Genomic DNA, 22,865 nt, shown 5'->3' with positions numbered 1-22,865 from the left:
AACGTATGTTTGTAAAGATAAATCAACGACTAAACTTCGGTGCTCCCATAGGATCATGATTTCCGGGATAAGCCAGGTATCGCTTTCGAAGCTGCAAAGGCATGCCCCCTTCAATGCCAAAGGCTATTTGTCTGACTTGATCGTCTGGACCTGATATATCCCTAACTACACCAGGTAAATTGTCCAGGATATCGATCTTCCGCTTATTCTTTCCAACGAGCAATGGTAGATCTTTCTGACCCAAAGCAGCGCCCATGCGTAACATGGTAAAGGCGTCTAGAGTATCGGTCCAACGATGACTGAATGCAGCATACAACGCCAGTAACAGTAGTGGAATCATGTACAGCCCAAATAGTATAGAGCAAGCAATCACGGCTGGCAATGACATCGAGGGTAAGGTTATCTGCTCTAGAACATCATTGTTCGAGTAAATAGACATGTATCCGTAATTCGAGTCACTGTCAAACATGGCCTTGATGGCTAGAAAGCCAGCTTGCGTAAAAGCCGAAGAAGCGTCTGCTGAAGGGGCGGAGAAACTTCCGAACCAGTCATGCGCTGCGTAACTATCCAAGCCAACTTTAAATCCAAGCGGCGTAAGTGGTAGTTGACTGTCACCTGCGGCATATGAGTCGAGGAAGAGCTTCCAACCAGTCTCATTAGTATCGATCGAATAAAAGTTAGGCGCAGTTTGTTGAGTATCCGCGAATGACCCGGGTCCGAAGAGAGCCAAGGCGATGGTAGCTAGGGGACCAATAGCAGATGGATTGAAAAAATTGTAATCTCGGCGAGCTATATGCGTTTCATTATTACAATAGTTTCCACTACCGCATGATGAGTTGGATACCAATGGGCCCGCTAATTGACCGTTCTGGACATTTGGCAGCTCGAATAAGCCGGCGGTCGTGTTCATGATGACTTTGAAGGGTTTCATATAAGACTCATAATCTTCATCGGCTGGAGCTGACGCTGAGTAGTTGGAGTTAATGTTGACGTAGAGCACCTCAGTGAAGTCCTGGCGTGCGTTAGTAGCCAACCATGGAGATTGGTTGGCATTTCCTGGTAAGCATACTTCCACTGTCAAGTTGTAGAAGCTATTAGGGTATGTATAGGCAGCATAAAATAATGAGTCTCCAGAACAATTTGACGGAAATTCACCCGTAGTCATAATTTGAACCTCGGCCGAGCAGTTGAGCCTTGCAATATACTGATTGGTGTATAGACCAGTGCTACTGTTTTTGGATAACGGCGCATACCAGCTTGCATCCGATGTGTAGCCACTTAATTGACTGGTATTTCCCCAAAGGTTATCTTGATACCCATCAATTCCTATCGTCTGTGATTCCTGTCGTACCGTAAGAATATAAGCCGCAATGTCCTCGTAGCTCGAACTGAGTACGGTTGATAATGACTTCACGCCGGAAAAGCTGTAGTCGATAAAGCCATATCTGTCGATAGGCGCAATAGAGACTAGTCGAGTCGAAAGGAACAGAGATTGAATCGGATAGGTAATGGCTCCGAAGATGTGAATGAAGATGGCTAGATAGAGCATGCTGCTACCGTATCGCTTTAATCCAGAAGGATAAAGCAGCAAACGCAAGTATTGCATAGGGTTCGTCCAAGCACGATCCGCCAGAGTTATCACCTGGCGCAAACGTAGGCTGTAGGCATCGCGCTGATTCTGTACAAAGACGGCGGCAGCCCAAGCGCAGACGAACGAGATGACTGGAAGTGTTACAATATTTGCAACGACTTGGACAGTGCGCGCAGCTCTGTAAGAGCGGGTCTTGATGCCGTTTTTGTTGGTAGTGTAGTCCTCTACTCGGGAGAGAACGCATATGGTCGCCCAGGAATAGATTGCCATGGTCGCATAAAGCGCAACGGGAATCAGTATGCCGAGATTTCGGTGTAATGGTGTAGAACGTATGCGTTCAGGACGGTGTTGCTCGTACGGTGGAAGCACCTCCTCGTTCCGCCCCTCGTACGGCGGCACTTCATATTGGTCGGCAAAAGTGTCATTCTCTTCATGCCCTTCGTGCTCTTCGTGTGGAGATGTCTCTCTAGACAACTGTTGTAAAGGGACATCATCTCTTGCCTCCATATCGATGATTTTGCAGCGTTTTGCTTGGACTCCATGCAAAACCCCAAAGGAACCACGGGCTGGAGGGCAGAGGCATAGTCGCTTATTTTAACAATGCTGTGCCACAAAAAAGAGAGAGGGAATTTTCAGCCTTAACGCTATAGAAGCAGGGCAGATTCTTTAGGGGTTCAATACTTTTAAACACCGTCTCAAATCTGCCATTGTGTATGGCTGGTCTAGCCCCGGCGATGTTGGCTACTATTAGCCATGGCAGCGCTAAACCGGGGGCAAGCAGCCAGTCACAATAGTTAATTGTAGTCTGGCTGCATATTAACTCTCTGTTGGCCTTAGGGGTACGTAAGTGTGGCTGCTCTAATCTAACCACGTAGCACTCGCTAAGCACTTAGTTTGAGGCATCTTTCTCTTTGTTTAATAAAAAGCTAACCCCACAAGGTTGACAGCTTATTTCCCCGATACATCATCCCCTTTGTAGTTTGTCCTTCGTAAGGCTCACCGAGGCTGTTAGCGCCCGACTGAAATTAGCCTCCTCAGCCGACCATAGTGCGAGAAGACATTTCGAGTTTTTGACGAGCATTTCATTGATTTTCTGATATCTTCGTTCATTATGGTGTGTAGATCTACTGAATTTCCGACAAAGCGTCAAGAGAGGCACTTATCACGAAACAATTATGAATGTAGTCCTGACTGAGACACAGGGGCAGTTATATGCATCTCTCAGCTGCTAATCAACCTTCGTGCATTAGCTTATGTCTGAGGACAGTCAAGTCGAGATTCATGCAAATTTGCTTGTTGCGCGGCTCAATAATTACGGCTGATGTTGGATCGAGGCTGTCTATTTAGGTATGTTTTTGCACTACAATATAAATAACTTTTAGGACTTGACAGTTCAAATCAGTTCAAAGTAGTATTCTGAGGAGAAAGTAGGAGGAAAACATACTGGTTTCGTACTGGAAACGACGTGCTAGATAGAACATTGCAGCGACTCGCTGTTAGGCACACTCGGCTAATAAACACATGCAGCTAGCGTGGGGCTAAGTTGCATCAAACCATGCCTCTAATACCTGACAAGTTTCGACTAATTGCCGAAGATTTTCCAAAGAAAGAGTTTGTCCGTCGAATGACATTACGGAGAGACGGCGAAGCCGTGGTCCATGCCTTTCCAATATTGTATCAATACTGATGCGTGAGTGCCATCCAGTCATTTTGAGAGTCGATAAGGCCGGTAAATTGAGCATGAATGACTCAACTTGATTGATACGACGAGGGAAATAACGACCGGTGTCATAGGCATGTCCAAGTTCAATGTCCAAACTTTCGAGCGAGGGAAAGTAGCATCTTGTTGCCAGCTTCTCTGATACGCTTGTAATGCTCTGATAATCGATTTTTAAAGTTGTCAATGCCGAAAAGTCAGTCAGGATTTCCCATCTCTCCAGTTCGAATGGTCGTAACCAACTCCAGTTCATTGAGGAAACCCATTCCAGTGCACCCCGCGATTTTCTTTCCCTAGACTCAACGGTTTGTTGTGCAAAGCCAGTCCATGGTTTCCATGGTCCACGAAGTCCTTCTTTATGTCGTCCAAGGTCTCTAGTCCTGTGTAGATTTCTCAGATTAGGTGCTAGACCACCCACAATGCATCGGAGGGCTAGCTCGTCATACCAGTTGCCCGGGAACGATGACGCGTCTAGAATCGTCAAACCATGCAGAGATGGCGAACTGGCAAGTGAGTATTCATAATCATCTGTACCGTGTGCATTCATACTGCGTAGTCTGAATTGAATGATGTATAATCGACATTGAGGTTGGCTCCGATGAAGGCATTGAAGTAGACAAGGCGGCAGTTGATGAAGACAGTCATAGAATAGGCCATCTAAAGACGGAATTTGTCCAACGAAATCGGCCAAAGGTTTCCAGAAATCATTTGTCTCGTAAACTGCTTGAAGAGACATGATATCATCCCCTCTTTTGTCCAGATCTTCGAAACAGTTCGCTAAAAGGTCGTCAAAGTGGTTGCTATATTGAATAGATGACATCCTCGGCCGATACCACGATGTCCGGTGTGCTTGCTCTCGATACTCTGGTTGTAGGTCATTCTTTGTTAATGATCTTATGGTCTTAATCTTATCATCAATGATGAGGCGCCGTACATAACCGTATCCATTAACACGTTGTAGGATCTGGCGAGTTTGATATACATCCTCGGCAAGCTGTGAGACGTCGTGTGCTGAAAATCTCAAAGTCCGAAATAAGAAAGGCGTGAGACGGTAATATAGAATCTTGCAGACACATGCGAAATCAACTATAGTATGCGCATTATCTTGATCGATATTCTGGAGAATGAGTAATAGAATCTCTTGTGGCAAGCTTTCCAGCATGCTCCCCGACATATTTTACGTTTGAGGATTTCAGGACTTCGAGGCAGCGATCATGCTTTAGACTGTATTGTAACATAGCGAAATTCAGAAAGAGACAGCGCCTGTTCACAAGCGTTCTGAATTTTCATGGTCTCCATGTTCTGGTGACGGTAGCCTAAATTTGTGGAAAACCAACGTGCGCTAGGTAGGTGAGCCTCCGCTCGCTAAAATACGCTGTTCCTACTCGCCGAAGATATTCACAATGCCCAATATGAGCGACAAACCGTTTCCTGCCGTGGCTGACAGAGGCGTTTTGAAATCATTACTAAATTTGATCTTTGATGCTTTTGCCAACTGATCGATAAACCCTACGTGTTTCTATATCATACGCGACCCTCAAACTCAGGGTGTATTCCCGTTAGGGCTAGATAACATTGATCTATTCTCAGACATCAATATTGAAACCTACAAGATCGCTTCGTGGGCGCCGGCTTGTCATTATGGATTTTGCAAGGGACTAAAATTAAATACAGCCGACTAGCAATGGTTGTGGAATACAATAGAAGACTCAAAGCTAGCAATACGTACTACACTCTGCAACAAGATTATGCTTGAAATGGAAGATCTTAAACCAACAATTGAAGCTCCAACATGGAAGCATGATGCATGACGCATGTTAATGGCGCATCTAGAACTGGGTTGGAAAACATACCAGCAAACAACGACCAATAGGATGGTCGACGAACTGAATCTCCACCAAAACGACAGGGCTAGGGAGCGGTGACTAGATAAAAGACCGAAGCCAAGAGCCTCATGTTGCCAATAATAAACCAAATACGAAGATCTACAGTACTAAGGCAGGGCTTGTGTGAGCCTCCGAAAGTGGTGGCCCCCATGTTACCGCATGCTATAGGATTCAAGTACCTAACATGGCGATCTTTTGCTTTTTCTCCTGACGGCTTAACGCGATTTTATATTCAAAGGGGCTTGTTTCTTTGGATTTAGGATGTAAGTGACGGGTATATAACCTGAACTCCTTCCAGCCGACTATCTCGGAGATTTTTTTCTTGTTCAAAGCCCTCTCTTTCCATATTTTGTTTCTATCGACATTTCGCACGAAACAGATCCTCGCTCGCAATGAAGCTCACTCCATCAGTACTCGCAACGCTTGCTCTGAAAGCTGTAGCAACTGCATATGCGGGTACGCCTCTTCCAAACCCCTCAATGTCTAGGGGAAAATAAAGACAAACTGAAAACTGACGAATCTCATCTGTATCCATCAGAGACCGCCAGCAACTGTAACGTCGAAGGGAATCTATTCCAACTCGAAGGATGGGTGCAAGATAGCGTCAGCTCAGTCGAACTCCGTCAATGGGGTGACCTAGGAACCGATTCAATCGCCGTACTGAACGGCGACGCGAATACAAAAACCGCAGTTCATTACATCAACAAAGACAATGGCCACTTGATTGTTCTCGACCCTTTCAATCTATTGATCGCAGCCAACGCATACACAGACAGTCCCGATGGCGGCGAGCTCAAGTTCACCTTTTACAATGACTCCAGCAGAGCCTATTATTGGCCCTCTTTCGACATCAACGCAGACGGTCATTTGACGGTCAATGGTTCTAGTAGCATCTTCAGTCACTGTAGTTCGAATGATACCGATTTACTCAGCGGAACGATTGGAATTGGGTCGTTTAGTGGAAAGGATTGCCATCCATTGGATTATCTCAACGTGATGCCCGTAACGTCTCAGTTGAGCATTGAATGAGGTCCAATAACTGTTGTGAATACTTTGTTATAAGGTGGCAATATTTTTATGAGTCCGAGATAGTCTTCTCGTTAAAGAGACATGTTGGTTTTCGAACGAACATCCAGAAGAGACAGGGCATGGCATACATAGAGCCTCCACAAAGTCAACATGTCTATATCTTGTTTACATGGATACGGAGAGCGCTCCTAATTGTAATAGACTAGCCAGACTATATTACTGGAGTGGTATCTATCTTAAATTGTTCAGAACCTTTCCATAATGAGTTCCGACTTCGTAATGGTTTTTATAGTCATTTCTACAGTGCACTGCTGAGTAATAATGTTCTCTCATTCCTACCGGACAAACACTAAGTCCACTCCATATTTGGTTTAAAGAAATCAATATTTCACCATATAATATGGATTGGATAATCATGATTTAGAACGTGGCCCTAAGAAAAGTTGACAGGCCCACTGAAAGTCTGCTTTACAGCCTGGTTGCCAACACGGCCGTTGTTATTGATGTGATTCCTCCTTGGTTTGTGATTTCAGCTGGACCGGAGTTACCTCGTGCTGGCTCGTCTGCTGTTTTTCTTCATTCCGACTCGACTCCAAATGACAGTTTATGGAACGCCATTCTTGCAGCAAAGCCTCAATGGAAGAGGCTGCAATAACGGAAGCATATTCCTTCCATCTCTTGCTTCCATCTCTTGGTCTTGTATCCATCTGCATAGTCGCAAACAGTCTTGATCTCAACGGTCGGAAAGTTATTCCACATACCGGCAGCTTTCATTTCAAAATCTGGTAGATTATCTTGATGGGCGATTCTATCTCGATATTTTGCAGATTTCATGACCACATTGCCTGAACTGAGGAGGCCAAAATGAAATTCAGCACCAGACATGTTACTCCTGTGTTGCCGACAGACTAGGTGATGCTCGTCACAATGGGGTTGAACAGAAGTAAGCGAGACAGCTTCATGCATATTTCCGTATTTATCCCCTAGACACGCGTCACAGATACGGAGGATTCCTTATTGACGGTGTTTATGACGATAATCAGCCAGATAAAACTTGTCTTCTTCTTGAGCTGGACGATTTCACTATTCGGATCCTACCTTGCTACAATTGTTATCGATGAGGTTATGGTCAGTCCATGATGGGAGATAAAGACAGAACTTGACTTTTCTCGATTTAGATATGCCAACGACGAGGGTAAAAGATTTCATATTGCGTCGGCGCATCCCAGGCATTTGATAAGCAGTTCTTGGAGCAAACACAGGGTTTCTTGGCCGAGCTTCTTGATGTCAAGACTGGATCTTTTGCAGCGGGTTTTGAGAAAAGAAAAATCGAATAGATACTGGCAGATGCCATTCTAAAATTCATTCAAGAGATTTTTTGGGGTCTAGACTTTGTTTGAGTCTTTGTGTTTCCTTTACACAATGATGGGTCCTGTTGGCTGCCTAGCCCGTTGTATAACAAGCCACTTGTCCTCGACAGATGCAGTGTCCTCTCAAACATATAACATGGAGTAAAAGACAGGTTCAATTATTACAATAACTAAAATTATCCGAGTTCACAATGCCTCTACTCAAAATTACATGCCGTTTCTCCTTTTTATTGATAGTCCTAGGGTTGGCATTTTCACTGCTAGCCTTATACTTGGAAAGAAACGCCCCCGAATCTGTCAGGCTAGAAGGAGAAGTCTGGCCGGGTCGCTTTAATGACCCAAGTCTCCCTGAAATGACGGGGGTCGGGTTTGATCTTACTTTCGGCTATGGGTACGTTATTGACATTACTTGAGACCGCACACAGTAGCTCACATAATTCTCCACAGGACGGCTGTAATTCAGTACAAAAACGGAACATCGTTCAATGTCGCGAAGATCGATGGCAGTCGATCGTATAAAGAATACATGCGCGATTTATCATCGGAGATTCTTGACGAATATTCCGGGGCAAGAATGGTTGATGGACTTTTCAGGCAGCCTTCTGCACCGATATGTCCTACTCTCAATGGAAGAAACGTCAAGCGGAGCCCTTATGATAATTTCAGGATTCACACAGAGACCACTACTCTAGAGAAGTCACCCATTGATCTGATGCTACAATCACTTGTATCATCAACTCGATCCTATATAAACACGACTATTTCCCTCCCAAATATCTATATAACATTTCCATCACGAATGTACGCCACCGAGCACGGAACAACGAACCTAACTAGAGCGTTTCAGAACGTTGATATAGCAAATATAGGCGGACTATCACTGGCACCTTACCTGACTGTTGGTAAAAAATTGTATAGTCTTCGCTCAGCAGGTCGCCACTCTAAACCCCAGGAATATACAGCACTCGTGATTGAGTACAGCAAAGACGTATTCAGTACAATGGTCATTGAGCCATTAGATTCCATCGACCACTGGGAGGATATTCAAATTTCACGATACGATTTAGATTTCCACCTTGGTTATCACAATGTCACCAATGATTGTCATTTTCAAAAAATCAAACAGCGCTTGGATGAAATCACAACTTTAGTTGGGCCCCGGGGAAAATTTTTTCACCTGACATTGATGGGAGACCAAGCCTCACAAGAACAGTTCCAGTCCGTCGTCGAGTGGGCTCTGCATGATAAAATAGAGAGATGGGATCAAAAGCAGTTATTGACTTGTCCACTGTCATCCTCGCACGATCCAACGTTCGCAGGAGCTCAAGCAGCAGCAAGAATGTCTCTAATTGATCAATGGGAGGATGAGTGGGATTTCTATGCGCAGCGACCACTTTTCATAACGCGCCCATTGTCGATATTGAGACTCTTCTGGGTGGAAATAAAGCTCAGCGTTGAAGCGAACTTGGGGGCTTTGACGAGATATTTCGCGCCCAAGTCCGCGCCCGAACAGCACACGGAAGCTGAGCGTCTTATATACCTAATTGGCCAGTGAATTACCAGTTTATTTCATTTTTTTTTTGTTAAAAAAGTAGTAGCTATTGCATTAGACTTCAAAAGAGACGGTGATTGTTGCAACTTTCTTGGTCATGAAGGGCATTATTTCCTACTCGGACACTACCCGTACTATCATTCACTAGAACATATAATACTATTAAGCTTCAACACCCGGTCACAAACAGTAGAAATAAATTTGTATAGCCCTATCGATTCTGGTGAAAGCCCCTCCCAAGCCGTTGAGGAAGAACGGGCAGATCATTGCCACGAGCAAAAACGCCTTGATGTATCGTTCCATGATTCAGAATCTAAGTCTTTGTCATCTGCTTCGGAGTAGAACAAGCTTGCGGACATTCGCCGATGCGCATTTTCTGTATAACACTGGGCTCCGGTTGTCCTCCGATGACCAATAATCTCATACTATTCGTACGATTACGGGGCTACATATATAGGTGTGCGTAGATTGTAAGGCGTTGTGAACACAGCCCGTTGAGAGAAAACCTGGCAAGTGACTACAACGAATTTGGAGAAACCACAACCCGACGTGGGTTGATTCGTTTGAGCATGGATTGGACCCTTTAAAACTGGCTCATTGCCGCCAGCATTGAGGGGTAATTGCATGCGGCGCAGGACGGCCATGTTAGTCATGTTGCCTAGCAGACATGCAGCACTGTGCATGCAGCGTGGTACGCGACCATAACATGGGTTGAGGGACATGCTGTGGCACAGAGATCAACGAAAGGTGCAGTCTCCATTCGCCGATCACTCAAAATTCTTGGCTTACCGGACGCGGATGTGCGGCAAGAAGTTCGAGAAATTTGAATAGATCCCGAACCCTACCGTATTGACTCAAATTGAATATCCTCACCAGGACCCTGCAGGAACAAGGTTCATTTGACTAGATAGAGCTATTTTATAATCATACCTTGCTATGAAACCCAATAGGCCACGGTATATCAATCAATGAGACATATATATCACACGATATAGAATCCAATTGTGTAACAAGAGGTCACGGAAAATAAAATAATCCATTCATCCATCGGGGTGTATGAATCGCCTATCAAATCTCAACTGATGCTGTCTAAGATATTAAACCACCGTGACATTTCTATTTCTTTGATCTCCCGTGGATTTGACGAGAGAACATGCGCCTCTTCGCTCAGCCACTGATCGAAGACAAGTTGTAGATATACCTGATCTGACTCACCGACCTTTCCCTCACGATGACCTTCCGATACTTCTGTATTGATAAATCCTGTCAGCCATGCATGATTATCATTCTGGTCAATAATGATATCAAATGGACATATATCAACACCAAGAGTAGAGACTCCATGCTGACGAAGTTCTTTTATCACTTGGGAAACCTGTTGCCGCCACTTGACATGATTCGACTCATTTTGTGCGGTAATATGGCGGTAGGCACCTAGTCTGTGGTTTATAAGACGGAATCCATCAATCCATTCGAGAAGAATTCCTGCAATCTGTTTTCCGTCTTCCCTCTGCATGTCAGCGTCAGGACGGCCGCTATAGGATAGAATTCCAAGCACCTTCGGGATGCGTGCGCTATCATCACTGCGTCTTATCTGCAGAGAGTGTAGGAGGAAATAAGAGGCAATAGACTGGTAAGACTCATTCACATCTTTGACATAACCGGGTCTCTCCTGGCTACGCGTTGAAATTCTACTGGGAAGGAAAAAAGCCACCGTTCCGTCAGAGAGACGAACTTTTTGAGGAGCATTTTTGAGATCCATCCCGTGATCCAAAGGGGATGCCTCATGACAGTCATATATCGGTATATCATCCGGCACGTTGAACTTGTTCCATGCCGCAGGTCGCATCTCATATGCGCACGTGCTAGTTGGACCATGGACTACCCGCGGAATCACGCCGGTTTTTGGAGCTCCATACAACCTGATGGTATATGATTTACAGTAGAAATAATCGTGGAGACTGGTCCAATACGGGATATTCGGTGCCAACACCTGCAAAATCTCCATGCAGTGTGAAATAATCAGATCGCAGAGCTCACTCCAGCGACCCGCACGTAATAAAAACGGGTCTTGTGTGAGAAGGGGCCTCCATTGCTGCTCAAAATCCGTTCCCCTCACGTCATCTTCATAAACTCTGAGCTTGAAATGTACGCCGTTTCTCCAAAATTGCATCTCACTCGTGCCGGGGTTGTCGTTAATTATACCGAAACGAATGATGTGTGGTGTATCAAAGTGTCGAATAGCAGACATTGTTGGTATCAGTTTGTTGCCTTCAATGGCTTGAAGTGGTCAACTATAGGATATTGAAGGTTATTAAATTGAACTTGAGAGAGACTTCCGGATTGCAATTATATATACTTCAAATGATTGCTGAGGTGGTTGATTTATTAATATAAATCGTGGTGGTAAGGTGATACTTATTATTATCTGACACCAAAGCGGACCACGTCACCGAGCGGGGCCACTGTACAGGGGATCTCTTCTACTGAACCCCAGGCGTCCTTGACCTTCTCACGTAATGGATACTGCCGATCAACAGCCGGCTCTATTTTTAATGGGTCCATCAAATCTATGAACTATAGGATCCTCTTTAAGGTCCCAATATGTCTCACACTTTCGGAAATAAGGCAGTAAGCCGTTATAGCTCCATCTTGGATCATTGACTAGCTGTGCCCATACTCGTATATTTTCAACCTCTCCGTCTTTGCTCATAAATTTTTAAGCCACTTCGTGTTCCGCAATCTGATCTTTCCCCCAGAAAGTCATCAGCAGTACTAGACTGGCATCAGTGCCAGCAAGAGTTGCCTTATTCGTTCCCAGCCAGGCATGTAAGCTCGGGGCCGCAATAGGAAACCTGTACCCATTGTAGATCGTATCATTGTGGACCCTGCGAATACAGACAAGGCATAAAAAGAAAATACCTGTATATTATACGCCTAAACACTCATCTTTCCCGAAAATTGCTTGTAAACAAGCCAGTCAGGGCATATCGAAGTGATAGAAACGGCACATTCTTTATTCTGTAGCAGAGATTGCGTACTATTCATTGCTGCTTAGACACTCTTTCCCATTCGTTCTAACGCAGCTATCGGACTTTAGTGTTATGTCCGGTGGTGATATTAAAACATAGACAAAGGCAAGGATAAAGCAAGGGTATTGGGTATACAACTTGAGTACGGGCGAATATTATATAAGTATTTTATAGAACTCCGCCGCACCGAGGACAGATGATTCTGTTCTATGCTTAAATTAAGCATAAACTATTTCAGCACAAATGGCAAGCGCCAGAATTACCAAGCAACTTCTTCTACGCCTCAGTATTTACAACTACAAGGCTGAGAGCAAGTCTGAGGAAGAGACACACAACAATGTTGCTCGGATTGCCACTAAGGCTGCTCACCTTCATGCCAAATATCGGATGGATTCCTAAGTCCAGGTACATGGAAATATCTGACAAGTCTATTCCATCACATAGTTCTTTTAGCGAGACTTTTCTCTGTCTCTGGGAATTACATTTGAAACAATGACATGCATGTATATAAAGTCTACGTCCAGTACCACTCCCCTTCCTACTTCCAGGAGATCATCCAAAACCTCAATACCCAGGATGAGCGAGGTTTGGCCATTGATGACCGTGACTTCGTTGTCAAGTTCTATTTCCACCAATTCGAGGAAGTCGCAAAATTCACTTTGGATCCCGAGTTTAAGGCCATGCAGCAAGAGAAAGAGCCTTGGGTCTCTAAATACCGTATTGTGACAAGTTTGGGATGGGTCGAAAACTTATTTCAGGATGGCAAGGTTGTCAATATTCAGGATGGAATTGCAAGCTTCCCCGACTTTGTTACCATGACTGACTTGTCAACTCCGGGTAGTGATAGTCAGTAGTGGGTGGATGAATATTGCAAGTCGGATTTTGTTGCAAAATAATTGGCAACCATTCTCAGACTATGTTACATCACGATATTATATCGGGAGTGTGTTCAGAGATCGATCCTTTGCACGATGTTTTACATACCGGTGCAGTATGAGACAGTACGTGTTGCTAATTAAATAGGTACCTAGGTAGGCAGGATCATTTGAACACTTTTCAACTTTCTTGCAATCCATCATATAGTATATACAGTGATATACTCATCCTTATTCCCTTTATAATCGTCTATTTCACTCCCTATTCACGAATTTGTCATCGCTAGGGCATGAAAAGGCAGCTTACGCTGTAGAAAGTTGTCTCTGTCCTTCACGCTTGAGAATCACTGTCTAGAACAAGTACAATATTCACGCTTCTCCCCCTTCTTGATAGTCTGAGTTCCATCTGAGTATATATGATGGGTACGGGGGCTGTTGCCATCAGCCGGGGTAGTTCGTACACTTATGAATAGCTCTTTATCACTGCGGGACCAAAAACAGCAAGTTGACCAATGACAATCGTTTTATTCTACGTTTCATTCTTAGTCTCCGACGCGTGGATCATGATCTATATAGGATGAATACACACGACTATAATCTCGGTCTTGGTGCAATCACGACAAGTTTAGTGTTCATTACCATATCTAAGAGAATGCTAACGTCATTTGTGAAATCCCTGCCCCAGCTCGGACGAACGTGGAAGCCACTTAACTTTACTAACCCGAACTTCGTCCGGCTTGCTGCAAACCAACGAATCGAGGAAGAAACAATTCCTAAGTATATTGCATCTCGGTATTACCCTGTTCGCATTGGTGATGTATTTAGGGATCGATATCAAGTTGTAGGAAAATTGGGATTCGGAACCAGCTCGACCGTGTGGTTGGCGCGGGATTTGAGGTACGGTTTCTGAGCAAGGTCTTGTTCAATGCTCACGCGTCTTGTAGTCATCGCCGCCATGTGGCACTCAAGATCTACATTGGCTCTGCGGCTATGGGACAACAAGTGGATGACGAGTTGAATATGTACAAACGCATAGAAAAAGGCTCCAATAAACATCCAGGGCGGAGCGCTGTTAGAACGTTACTTGACTCCTTTACTCTTCGTGGACCCGACGGAGAACACCGTTGTCTTGTCCATCCTCCATTGTGGGAAAGTGTTTTAACTTTTTTGCATCGGAACCCGATAGGCAGACTTCCCAGCCCAGTTTTAGCATTCGTTCTGCAGCGTTTGTTTCTGGCCCTGGACTATCTGCACACTGAGTGTCAGATAATACATACTGGTCAGTATTGCGCGTAAATGTCATTTTTTCGGAAGTATCACTCACGTTCCACCACTAGATATCAAGGCAGACAACATTATGTTCGGTATTGCCGACGACTCTGTCTTCAGCGACTTTGAAGAGGAGGAGCTTCGAAGACCCATTCCCAGAAAAGAAACGGATGGTAGAACAATCTACATATCTCGGGAACTCCGAATGCCTAAGGATTGGGGAGCCCCCGTTCTATGTGATTTTGGGTCGGCGGTGCCTAGCGATGTAGAGCACTTGGAAGATGTTCAACCTAATATTTATCGAGCACCAGAGGTGATCCTGGAAGTGCCTTGGACGAATAGCATTGATATATGGAATGTGGGATGTATGGTAAGACAGAGTCCTTGTCACTTGTTTTTGGAAGAGGCTACTAATTTGAGGCCAAACGCCAGATCTGGAACGTGTTCGAAGGTGGATCCTTATTCACAGGACAAGACCCAGAATTTCAAACTTATCGGAGTCGAGCACATCTTGCCGAAATCATAAGCCTTCTTGGTATGCCACCGCCTACATTACTTGCCCGCGGGCAACTCACTCAGAAGTTCTTTTCAAATGATGGTACGTTTTTACTAGTGTTAAGCAAAATGAAAAATATTAGCTGATTGCTTAACTTTTTCTAGGTAATTTTCACGCAGGGATTCCTATAAGAGAGCAAATCCCCTTGGAACAGAGAGAAACAAGCCTTGAGGGACAAGATAAAGTGATTTTCTTGCGTCTGATAAGGAAGATGTTGCAATGGGAGCCGAGCGAACGTGCTTCCGCAAAAGAGCTGGCTCAAGACGAGTGGATATTGAAGAACTTGTAGCTAGTATTGCTTACGGGAAGAGCCAACAAAGGCATGAGCCTCAAAGAATTCTAAGCATCATGTCGTTCTGCATTTATTTGACTCAATAATGGCTGCTTGACTTGAGATTGAATAATCAAGGTGAATTTGGGTCGAAATTGTTGGCATGTGTATCATCTAGAGTGTATAAGTATATAACATGATTATATATGTTAAAGAGACTTCTACTTCATAGATTTCGAAAGATGATATTGAATTTCGTAGGCCGATGCCTCTCAAACCGGTCCCGAACCATCTTTTTCGCGATTAAAGACGTGGTGGAATGAACGGAAAAGATGAGCTATTCACGACCCTCAAGCCTGTCACCCCCGTAGACTTGACATTAGGGATCAACCATTGCTCAGGTATCGTTCGACCGACCCATATTATTTGCTGCGGATGCGTGAAACTGTGTCAATGCGTTTTCGCGAATTAGTTGAATTTATTTCCTTGACAAGAAAAAAGAATATGAGAAAACACAATATAGCCATGAGCTTTAGCTTAGCAATCTCAACATGTTTTTATATGACCGCATAGCTTTTGGTGAGAATCCAACGAATTGAGATAGAAATTAGGCCTCTGAAGACGCTAGAATCATATCTGCAGCCTGTTCTGCTAGTGCATAGACGCAGTATTGAATGTGGCCGGCGATAGGTACTGGTATAACACTAGCATCAACGACGCGAAGTCTATCTACGCCTTTGACGCGCAGCTCACTATCCACGACTTGACCCATGGATACGCTCCCTGCAGGATGAAACATCGTTCTGTCAAAAAAGAAATCTTAGTCTCTGAAGCATTCATTTGTATTCGAACAAGTAAACCTACCCTAAACGTCGACGGATCAATTCATTGAGCTCTTCGTCAGTGGAGTCGGAAGAGACCTCTCGGCCACCCTCCTCAACCGCTTCAGAGACAATAAGCCCTCGGCCAACCCCCGTCCTACGAAGAACTTCATGGATCTTCCGAAGACCCTCTCGAAGCACATACCGATCTGTTTCTGTCGCCAAGTAGTTGGGGTCTATCAAGGGTAGACTCTCTGGATTTGCGTCTCTCAATCGAATAGACCCTCTAGAGGTAGGTAGCATGCACATAGTGGATGTTGTAATATGAGTGCCATCTGGAATAAGCAATGGGTCTCCCTCATTGAACGCCAGATACATGACGTAGATCTCAATATGACCGTGCTGTGATGCTACTGCATGAAGTTCTGGGGTAGTATTGTTGTCGGCAGACAATGCTTTCAAAAGACCCTCCTCTGGTGCCGATTGAGTGGCTATAAAGTCCAAAGGGAGTCCCTTGAAATAAACTGGGTTATTGAAAGCAGAGGATCCAACAGAAAGCCCTTTCTCAGGCCCTCTGATCTTCCACCATTGGTTGACGCAGCAATGGTCCTGGAAATGACGTCCAACATCAGGTAAATCAAGTACAGTTTCGATTCCATGTTCTTGCAAATCTTTCTGAGGGCCTAGACCAGAAAGCATTAGGATTTGGGGGGAACGATAGCTTCCAGCTGATACAATGATTTCTCGACGCGCCGTGATGATTCTACGAGTGGCATCGCCTTGATTGCCTGCCAGCTCTACAGCAGTGGCCACCTTGAGAAAAAATTTTTCTTCAACAATCACCCTTTTCACCAAGGTCTCTGTCAAAATCTCAACATCTTTCAGTCCATAAGCTGAAGATGCAATGTGGCGCACGCCATTTACCCGGTTCTCGATCAATTCGCCTAGTCCTATGGGTTTGCCATCATTCATATCTCGTTTGTATGGCACCCCTACTGCGGCCCAGGCGTCCTTGACCTTCTCACGTAACGGATACTGCCGATCAACAGCCGGCTCCATTCTAATGGGTCCATCAAATCCATGAACTGCAGGATCTCCTTTAGGGTCCCAATATGTCTCACACTTTCGGAAATAAGGCAGTAATCCATCATAGCTCCATCTTGGATCATTGACAAGCTGTGCCCATAGATCGTAGTTTTCTTTTTCTCCGCGCGTCCAGCCACCTATTGGCTTGCAATCAGCTCAAATCTATCCGTCTATAAAATATGCAGAGTCTGTCCAAAGCAGCTGTAGATTTCAAATACAAAAGAACATAGATGCTTGCCTACCAGCATTGATTGCTGAGCTCCCACCGAGAGCCTTCCCAGAAAAATTTGGAAGAACACGACCATCCACATGGGATTGTGGCACTGTCAGATCACCCCAGTCAAGTTCACCCCGCAATAGAGCAGCCCACTGTGTGCCGTCTAGCACATCAGCACGACTTCTGACGTCGGGGCCAGCCTCAATAATCAAAATATCGAGGGATGGGTTGCTTTCTTTGAGCCGCGACGCAATGACCGAGCCAGCGGTGCCACCGCCAATGATGATGTAGTCATAGCTGTCTGTGGCCATGTTGTTTGCCCGTTCTTACTGATTCGCTTAAAGTGTGATACTTGTTTGTCTTTCTTTTACAGTGTTTTTGTTGGCTTTTTATCTTATTTTGGTTTCGTTCTGAGGAGGGGTAAGAAGAAGGGGAGAACGGATGGTTCGGATACCCTTTTCATGAAGCAAATTCAGAGAACGCGGCGGCTGTTCCCATCTTGTGCGTGGATAGAATTGAATACTCACCGAGCACCATTTTCGATTGGTTCTGGAAACAAAGAAATGCATCAAGCCACAATACAATAGTGAGAGCATCGCATGCAGGTGAAATCATAAGATACGGACAATTTGTTTGCAGTTGAACTACGCCTAAAATTGGCACTCATTCCAATTCCCAAGTAGCCCATGAAGATATCCCTCTTTGAACAGTGGTGTAGTACATGCTGTATGATATCCGTTTACGCAGTTATATCTGGAACTTTCTTAGCGGGGATTAGGGTTATTCTAAATTTCAAATAACACTGGGATATTTTCACGGGATATGAAACATGCATAAACTTGTAATTATTTAGTAGCTAACTACCTCGATAGCTCTTTATCAGACCAGGTTTATCGAACCTGGTCCCAACAAGTCTAAATTGTGGTGGAAATGACTGTCGGCATTCTCTTCTCCGCGCAACCAGGGTGACGGGGACAACAGGGCAGCATGTACATATAGTCTCCGAACCCTCTGGTTTAGCAACAACATCTGATGATTATCTCAATTATCGCGGCCTGCATATCCATAGTCAAAGATTACAGACTTACATACCATGCAAGGCCAATTTTAGATCTAACACTTTCACCTTCAACCTGACGCCTGGGCTGTTCGTCGCCGGCATTCCATCAAAACAATCCCGGTGTTGATCAATGTTTCGCTCGCGGTCAGTGTCGTAAAACTCGAGTCTGAAATTTCGGACATGAGTAGATATGCCAAATAATACTGCAAAGATACACGCAGCAACTAGCGAGGGATCGTCATGGTAGAATTTGTAGTAAGTCATATTGATGATGGAAAGAAGTTAGGGTTTGGGATCAGAAGCCCTAATTTGGTATCAAGGTTACCGTAACTGGACATATTTTGAAACTAGAAGGCAACTAGTAGCAATCAATAGGGTAAGATAAACAAAGAGACTAAAGGAATGACATGAGTACTTTGCTATATTAAAAATCTATTTCCACAACCATAAATAATGACTCTTATATAAGTACTCGAAATCCAAGGCATACAGAATTCATGTCCTCCAAACCGGACACGAGAAAATGGCAATCCGTCGGCTTTATCACAGTTTAAACACACAGATATGTCCGGGGTCTGTAATATTTTAGTTTTACCAGGCTGCTGGTGTGAACCTTGTAGCCATATTAGGATACGGAACACGACCTTCAGGTGCGGATACGGGCTTTTGAGATATCTCCGTCCGTACCGAACGCATGTATGGGACGATATTTGCACTTGGGTTTCAATTTTATTTATTGAAAGAAGTCAACCCTATTCTAGTATCACTTGATGTACCGTATGGTTTTATGAACGTCTTTCGTTCCTGGTGTATGATGCATGAGATACAGAACTTTGGATGCGGCATTCAATGTCTAGTACAAGGATTGATTTCTCAGTGCACCATGTGATAATCCTTATGGAAACTAATCGCTATGTTGACGACAAGACAAATTTATTTCAATACATTTAGCAAGCACAAGGACAGGGGAGTTTCCAATCAACATCGTAATCTGTTCACAGCTCGAGGAGCTTCCCATCGATTCCACGCGGAGCATAAGCAAGTGCCTCGAATTGGAACTTTGCAAGCTCTTCGCCAACCTGCTGGATCAACCAATGTGCAAACATGTCCATGCCTGTGACGGCCCCATTCGCAGTCCAAATATTTCCATCAATAACCCAGTTTTCCTTGTGAGTCTTTTCCACCCAATTAACAGTTGGGTACATTTGACGTGCCACGTCAATGAATCCCAGATTGACAGTTGCGCGTTTGCCGTCAAGCAGGCCTGTCTGTGCGAGGACTGCAGCTCCAATGCAGGTAGTGAAGATAGTCTTGATTTCGTTCTTTGCCACACGTTCTTTAATAAAACTTTTCATCTCATCGGAGAGCCTGTAACTTGGCAAGGGTCCACCAAAGAGCAAGTAGTCGATTTGCGGACAGTCAGCTGGGGTGACTGTAGCCACAACATCGAGGTTCTCGAGGAAGAGGTTTTTGGGCTTTGATTTGTCCGCGGTCTCGCTGATGTGGTAGAATTCCAGCTCGAGGCCAAGCTTGTGAAAATCTTTGCGGACAAAACCATTTTCCTCATAATTTTTTAGCAAGGACACACTCGTGCCTGCTAAAACGTCAAGAGGCCCGATGACATCAATAGCTTGGTAGTCGTACAAAGGGATGCCAAAGCGGATGGGAGCCATGATGAACAATCAATTGATATGTATGGAGCGTTGACCAGAAGATTTTGACTTTGGTTTTAGTGACTAGGTAATGATTGAGTCGGTAAAAATATGAATTGTCTCCATGTTCCTTGTAAGGAATCTACACATATTTATACACCAAGGACCTCTCCCATTTTTCTGTGTCTTATCAGACGAGAATGGAATGTGGCCGCCTAGATTTTCAGTTCTACGGAAGGAAGTTTCAGGCGCATATTTGAGTCCTTTTCCTTCATGAATTGTTTGACTTGCATACTGCAGATGTGATTCGGTGTTGGGAGACGAAATGCATGGTATAGATTCCCGCGTTAAATTGCCATCCGGAAGGTAACTCTGAAACCTCAGGCACTAAGAATTATCCTCAGCTCGGCTATTCCTGCCATCCGAAATAAACACATCAACCTGGTCTCCGATGAAATTGAGCACTTTTCTCCAACAACATCACTCGTCCTATTGGATCAAACCATTTAGAGCGGACCAAATGGAGGCAGATGATACTAGGTTCATATGTCCGAGGCCGAGAGCAGTCCGAGCTTGCGCTGCGTGCAAAGTGCACAAGACGCGCTGTCTGCCATCCACTCGTTCGGATCAATGTCGAAGGTAGAACTACCCACTATGGCGCCAGAATTGGTAAAGGCTTATTCTCTTATAGGTGTGAGAAGATTGGTACTATATGTCTATACAATGATGTTCCACAGTCAAAGTATGTTAATGGTGTTTCATAAGTCGACACTACGGGACTCACCCACATTACAACAGGAACAAACTACAAGCCAGACAACCCGAAAGAGAGAAATCGGCTCTGGAATCTCTGCTGGCACAAGTTACCCCAGCAGCACTTGATGTTGACTATGAGGACCAGTCTGAGAAAGTGGCTCAGATACATGGTAATCTCTTCGGATGCCCTGAAATCACCAAAACAACACCACAATCTCAAACATGTCAGTCAGACGATGCAACTAAACCAAGAACGCCATGCAAACGTAAGTCCAAAAGATCGCATATCACAATGAGTCAAGTCGATAAAATGGTGCAATCATATCAACTACGTATGGCATACTTCCCATTCATCTCCATCCCCGAAAATACAAGCGCAGAAAAAATTTGTCAGAAATGTCCGTTTTTGCTCTTGTCGATCTTGGTGGTAAGCTCTGTAGATGAGCCTTTGCTCCAAAAATCTTTGGATGAACGGTTTCGCAAAGTTCTGGCGACGAGGGTTGTCATGCAGGGCGAAAAGTCATTGGATTATCTACATGGACTTCTCGTCTATCTCGCATGGTCAGTCACTTTTCATACCAATTTTTCAAGTTCAGATAACTAAATTGTTTGGGTAGGCACCCAACTCATCTGAAGCCGATCAATAATCAGATATTTCAGTACCTGCAGCTGACAATTAGCATGATATCTGACTTGGACCTGGAACGGAAAATGCAATCACCAACAGAAGCCATTGTTGATCGGGTTGCGGCCAGGAACACAGTCTTGGGGTGCTACTTCTTGTCTGCAAGGTGGGTTCGGCATCAACCGAGCATTCGAACTTGTTGTCTGACAGATTCAACAGCATTGCGATGGGCTTTAAACGGTCGAACAACTTCACATTCAGTCCTCCAGATGAAATGCTGAGCTCAATGCTATTATCGAACGATCTGGCAGACTCACTTATTGCTTCTATGGTTCTGTTATGCAAATTCGTCGAGAAGATACATAGCCTGAACCTGCAAACCGAAATCGCAAGGCTATCAAGTTGGACTGAATGTCCTCTGCAAAAGCTCACACAGTCCCTCCTTGCAGAACTAGGGCATCTAGAAAATAATTTACCAACTTCTATCCACACGAACAGTGAGTACCTAACCCAAAAATACAACTCATCTGCCCTCTTTTTTTTTTTCAAGAAACTAACACGAATCAAGCCAATATACAAATAATGCAACGATTCATCCGAATCAAAATCCACGCTCTGTCCCTGGAACAAGAGAAGACCCTCTCACAAAGTCAAATCAACCCACTCACTTTCTTGGACATATTCCCTACTTGCGCTGCCGAGATAAACAGCTTGTTGGAGTACATCGTGAACACACCCACCACAGAATACAAAAATCTTTCAATCACCAATTGGGCACCTATCATAAATTCCGTCGTCATATTCCCGAAACTGTGTCAATTCCCAATCCTGGATTTGGGTGTTGCCAGTACGTGGCAAGCTATGATTGAGGCTGAGCGTGCTACGTATCTTACCAACATTGACCGGCTATGTGATCATCTCGAGGGGACTTCAATTACAAAACGTCAGCTTAACAGAGACACGCCCAGCAGTCACAATCTGCCGGACCTGTTTTATCTTTTCTGTACTATTTTGCGACTTTTCAAGGATAATCTGGTGCGTGAGTCTCGGCTTTTATCGACCGATCAGATACCTCCAAATAAGAATGAACAAAGCAATAAAAGAGCTCGATCTCGCTGCCCCGTCATCAATGGCGATATCCAGAGCACAGATTACTGGACCATGTGGATGAACAGTAACAACCTGACGGGTGACGTGGAATTGTTTAGTGATCAGGCGGTGGGGTTTCCGGAGTTTGATGTCAATGATCCGACTGTTTTTGATCTCAGTTCTTGGGTTGATTTTTCTGTTTGAGACACTTTTATTCAAAGCTAGGGAAAAGGTCGTTGGAGGCCGATGCTTGAACCGTGGATGCAGAAATATCTCCTCTCGATATGCAGCGTCTTATGAATGAATGATGTTGACGAAGAAGAACGCGGAAGCAGTTTCCTGTCCACATGTGCAGATTATATAAGGTCTAAATCCTATCATATGAGTCGTATGTCCGATAAGAGCTAGTCT

At 44.5% G+C, this 22,865-nt stretch overlaps 7 protein-coding genes across 7 annotated transcripts; 4 read left to right on the top strand and 3 right to left on the bottom strand.

The window, feature by feature from the left end:
- Positions 1-22: 22 nt before the first annotated feature.
- On the bottom strand, positions 23-2,098 carry BHQ10_005369 (uncharacterized protein; the record flags this gene model as incomplete). The annotated part of the gene is made up of 2 exons (XM_040877837.1): positions 23-1,012; positions 1,070-2,098. 2 exons carry the CDS (start codon positions 2,096-2,098, stop codon positions 23-25), a joined length of 2,019 nt encoding a protein of 672 aa, XP_040733873.1.
- A 3,488-nt stretch (positions 2,099-5,586) lies between these two features.
- Positions 5,587-6,223, top strand: BHQ10_005368 (uncharacterized protein; the record flags this gene model as incomplete). The annotated part of the gene is made up of 2 exons (XM_040877836.1): positions 5,587-5,650; positions 5,733-6,223. The coding sequence occupies 2 exons, from the start codon at positions 5,587-5,589 to the stop codon at positions 6,221-6,223; spliced, it is 555 nt and encodes a 184-aa protein (XP_040733872.1).
- Positions 6,224-12,420: 6,197 nt separating this feature from the next.
- On the top strand, positions 12,421-13,031 carry BHQ10_005367 (uncharacterized protein; the record flags this gene model as incomplete). The annotated part of the gene is made up of 2 exons (XM_040877835.1): positions 12,421-12,516; positions 12,702-13,031. The coding sequence occupies 2 exons, from the start codon at positions 12,421-12,423 to the stop codon at positions 13,029-13,031; spliced, it is 426 nt and encodes a 141-aa protein (XP_040733871.1).
- Positions 13,032-14,409: 1,378 nt separating this feature from the next.
- BHQ10_005366 (uncharacterized protein) lies at positions 14,410-15,166 on the top strand (the record flags this gene model as incomplete). The annotated part of the gene is made up of 3 exons (XM_040877834.1): positions 14,410-14,691; positions 14,754-14,919; positions 14,982-15,166. 3 exons carry the CDS (start codon positions 14,410-14,412, stop codon positions 15,164-15,166), a joined length of 633 nt encoding a protein of 210 aa, XP_040733870.1.
- Positions 15,167-15,755: 589 nt separating this feature from the next.
- Positions 15,756-17,583, bottom strand: BHQ10_005365 (uncharacterized protein; the record flags this gene model as incomplete). The annotated part of the gene is made up of 3 exons (XM_040877833.1): positions 15,756-15,951; positions 16,013-17,192; positions 17,298-17,583. The coding sequence occupies 3 exons, from the start codon at positions 17,581-17,583 to the stop codon at positions 15,756-15,758; spliced, it is 1,662 nt and encodes a 553-aa protein (XP_040733869.1).
- Positions 17,584-19,327: 1,744 nt separating this feature from the next.
- Positions 19,328-20,005, bottom strand: BHQ10_005364 (uncharacterized protein; the record flags this gene model as incomplete). The annotated part of the gene is made up of 1 exon (XM_040877832.1): positions 19,328-20,005. One exon carries the CDS (start codon positions 20,003-20,005, stop codon positions 19,328-19,330), a length of 678 nt encoding a protein of 225 aa, XP_040733868.1.
- Positions 20,006-21,136: 1,131 nt separating this feature from the next.
- On the top strand, positions 21,137-22,658 carry BHQ10_005363 (uncharacterized protein; the record flags this gene model as incomplete). The annotated part of the gene is made up of 5 exons (XM_040877831.1): positions 21,137-21,167; positions 21,226-21,301; positions 21,358-21,531; positions 21,585-21,862; positions 21,934-22,658. 5 exons carry the CDS (start codon positions 21,137-21,139, stop codon positions 22,656-22,658), a joined length of 1,284 nt encoding a protein of 427 aa, XP_040733867.1.
- Positions 22,659-22,865: the final 207 nt, after the last annotated feature.

This window comes from Talaromyces amestolkiae, assembly GCF_001896365.1.
Source record: "Talaromyces amestolkiae strain CIB chromosome Unknown scaffold9.1, whole genome shotgun sequence".
Taxonomy (NCBI): domain Eukaryota; kingdom Fungi; phylum Ascomycota; class Eurotiomycetes; order Eurotiales; family Trichocomaceae; genus Talaromyces; species Talaromyces amestolkiae.
The sequence above is the reverse complement of the archived record's forward strand: the minus strand, read 5'-3'. Positions and strand labels throughout refer to the sequence as shown.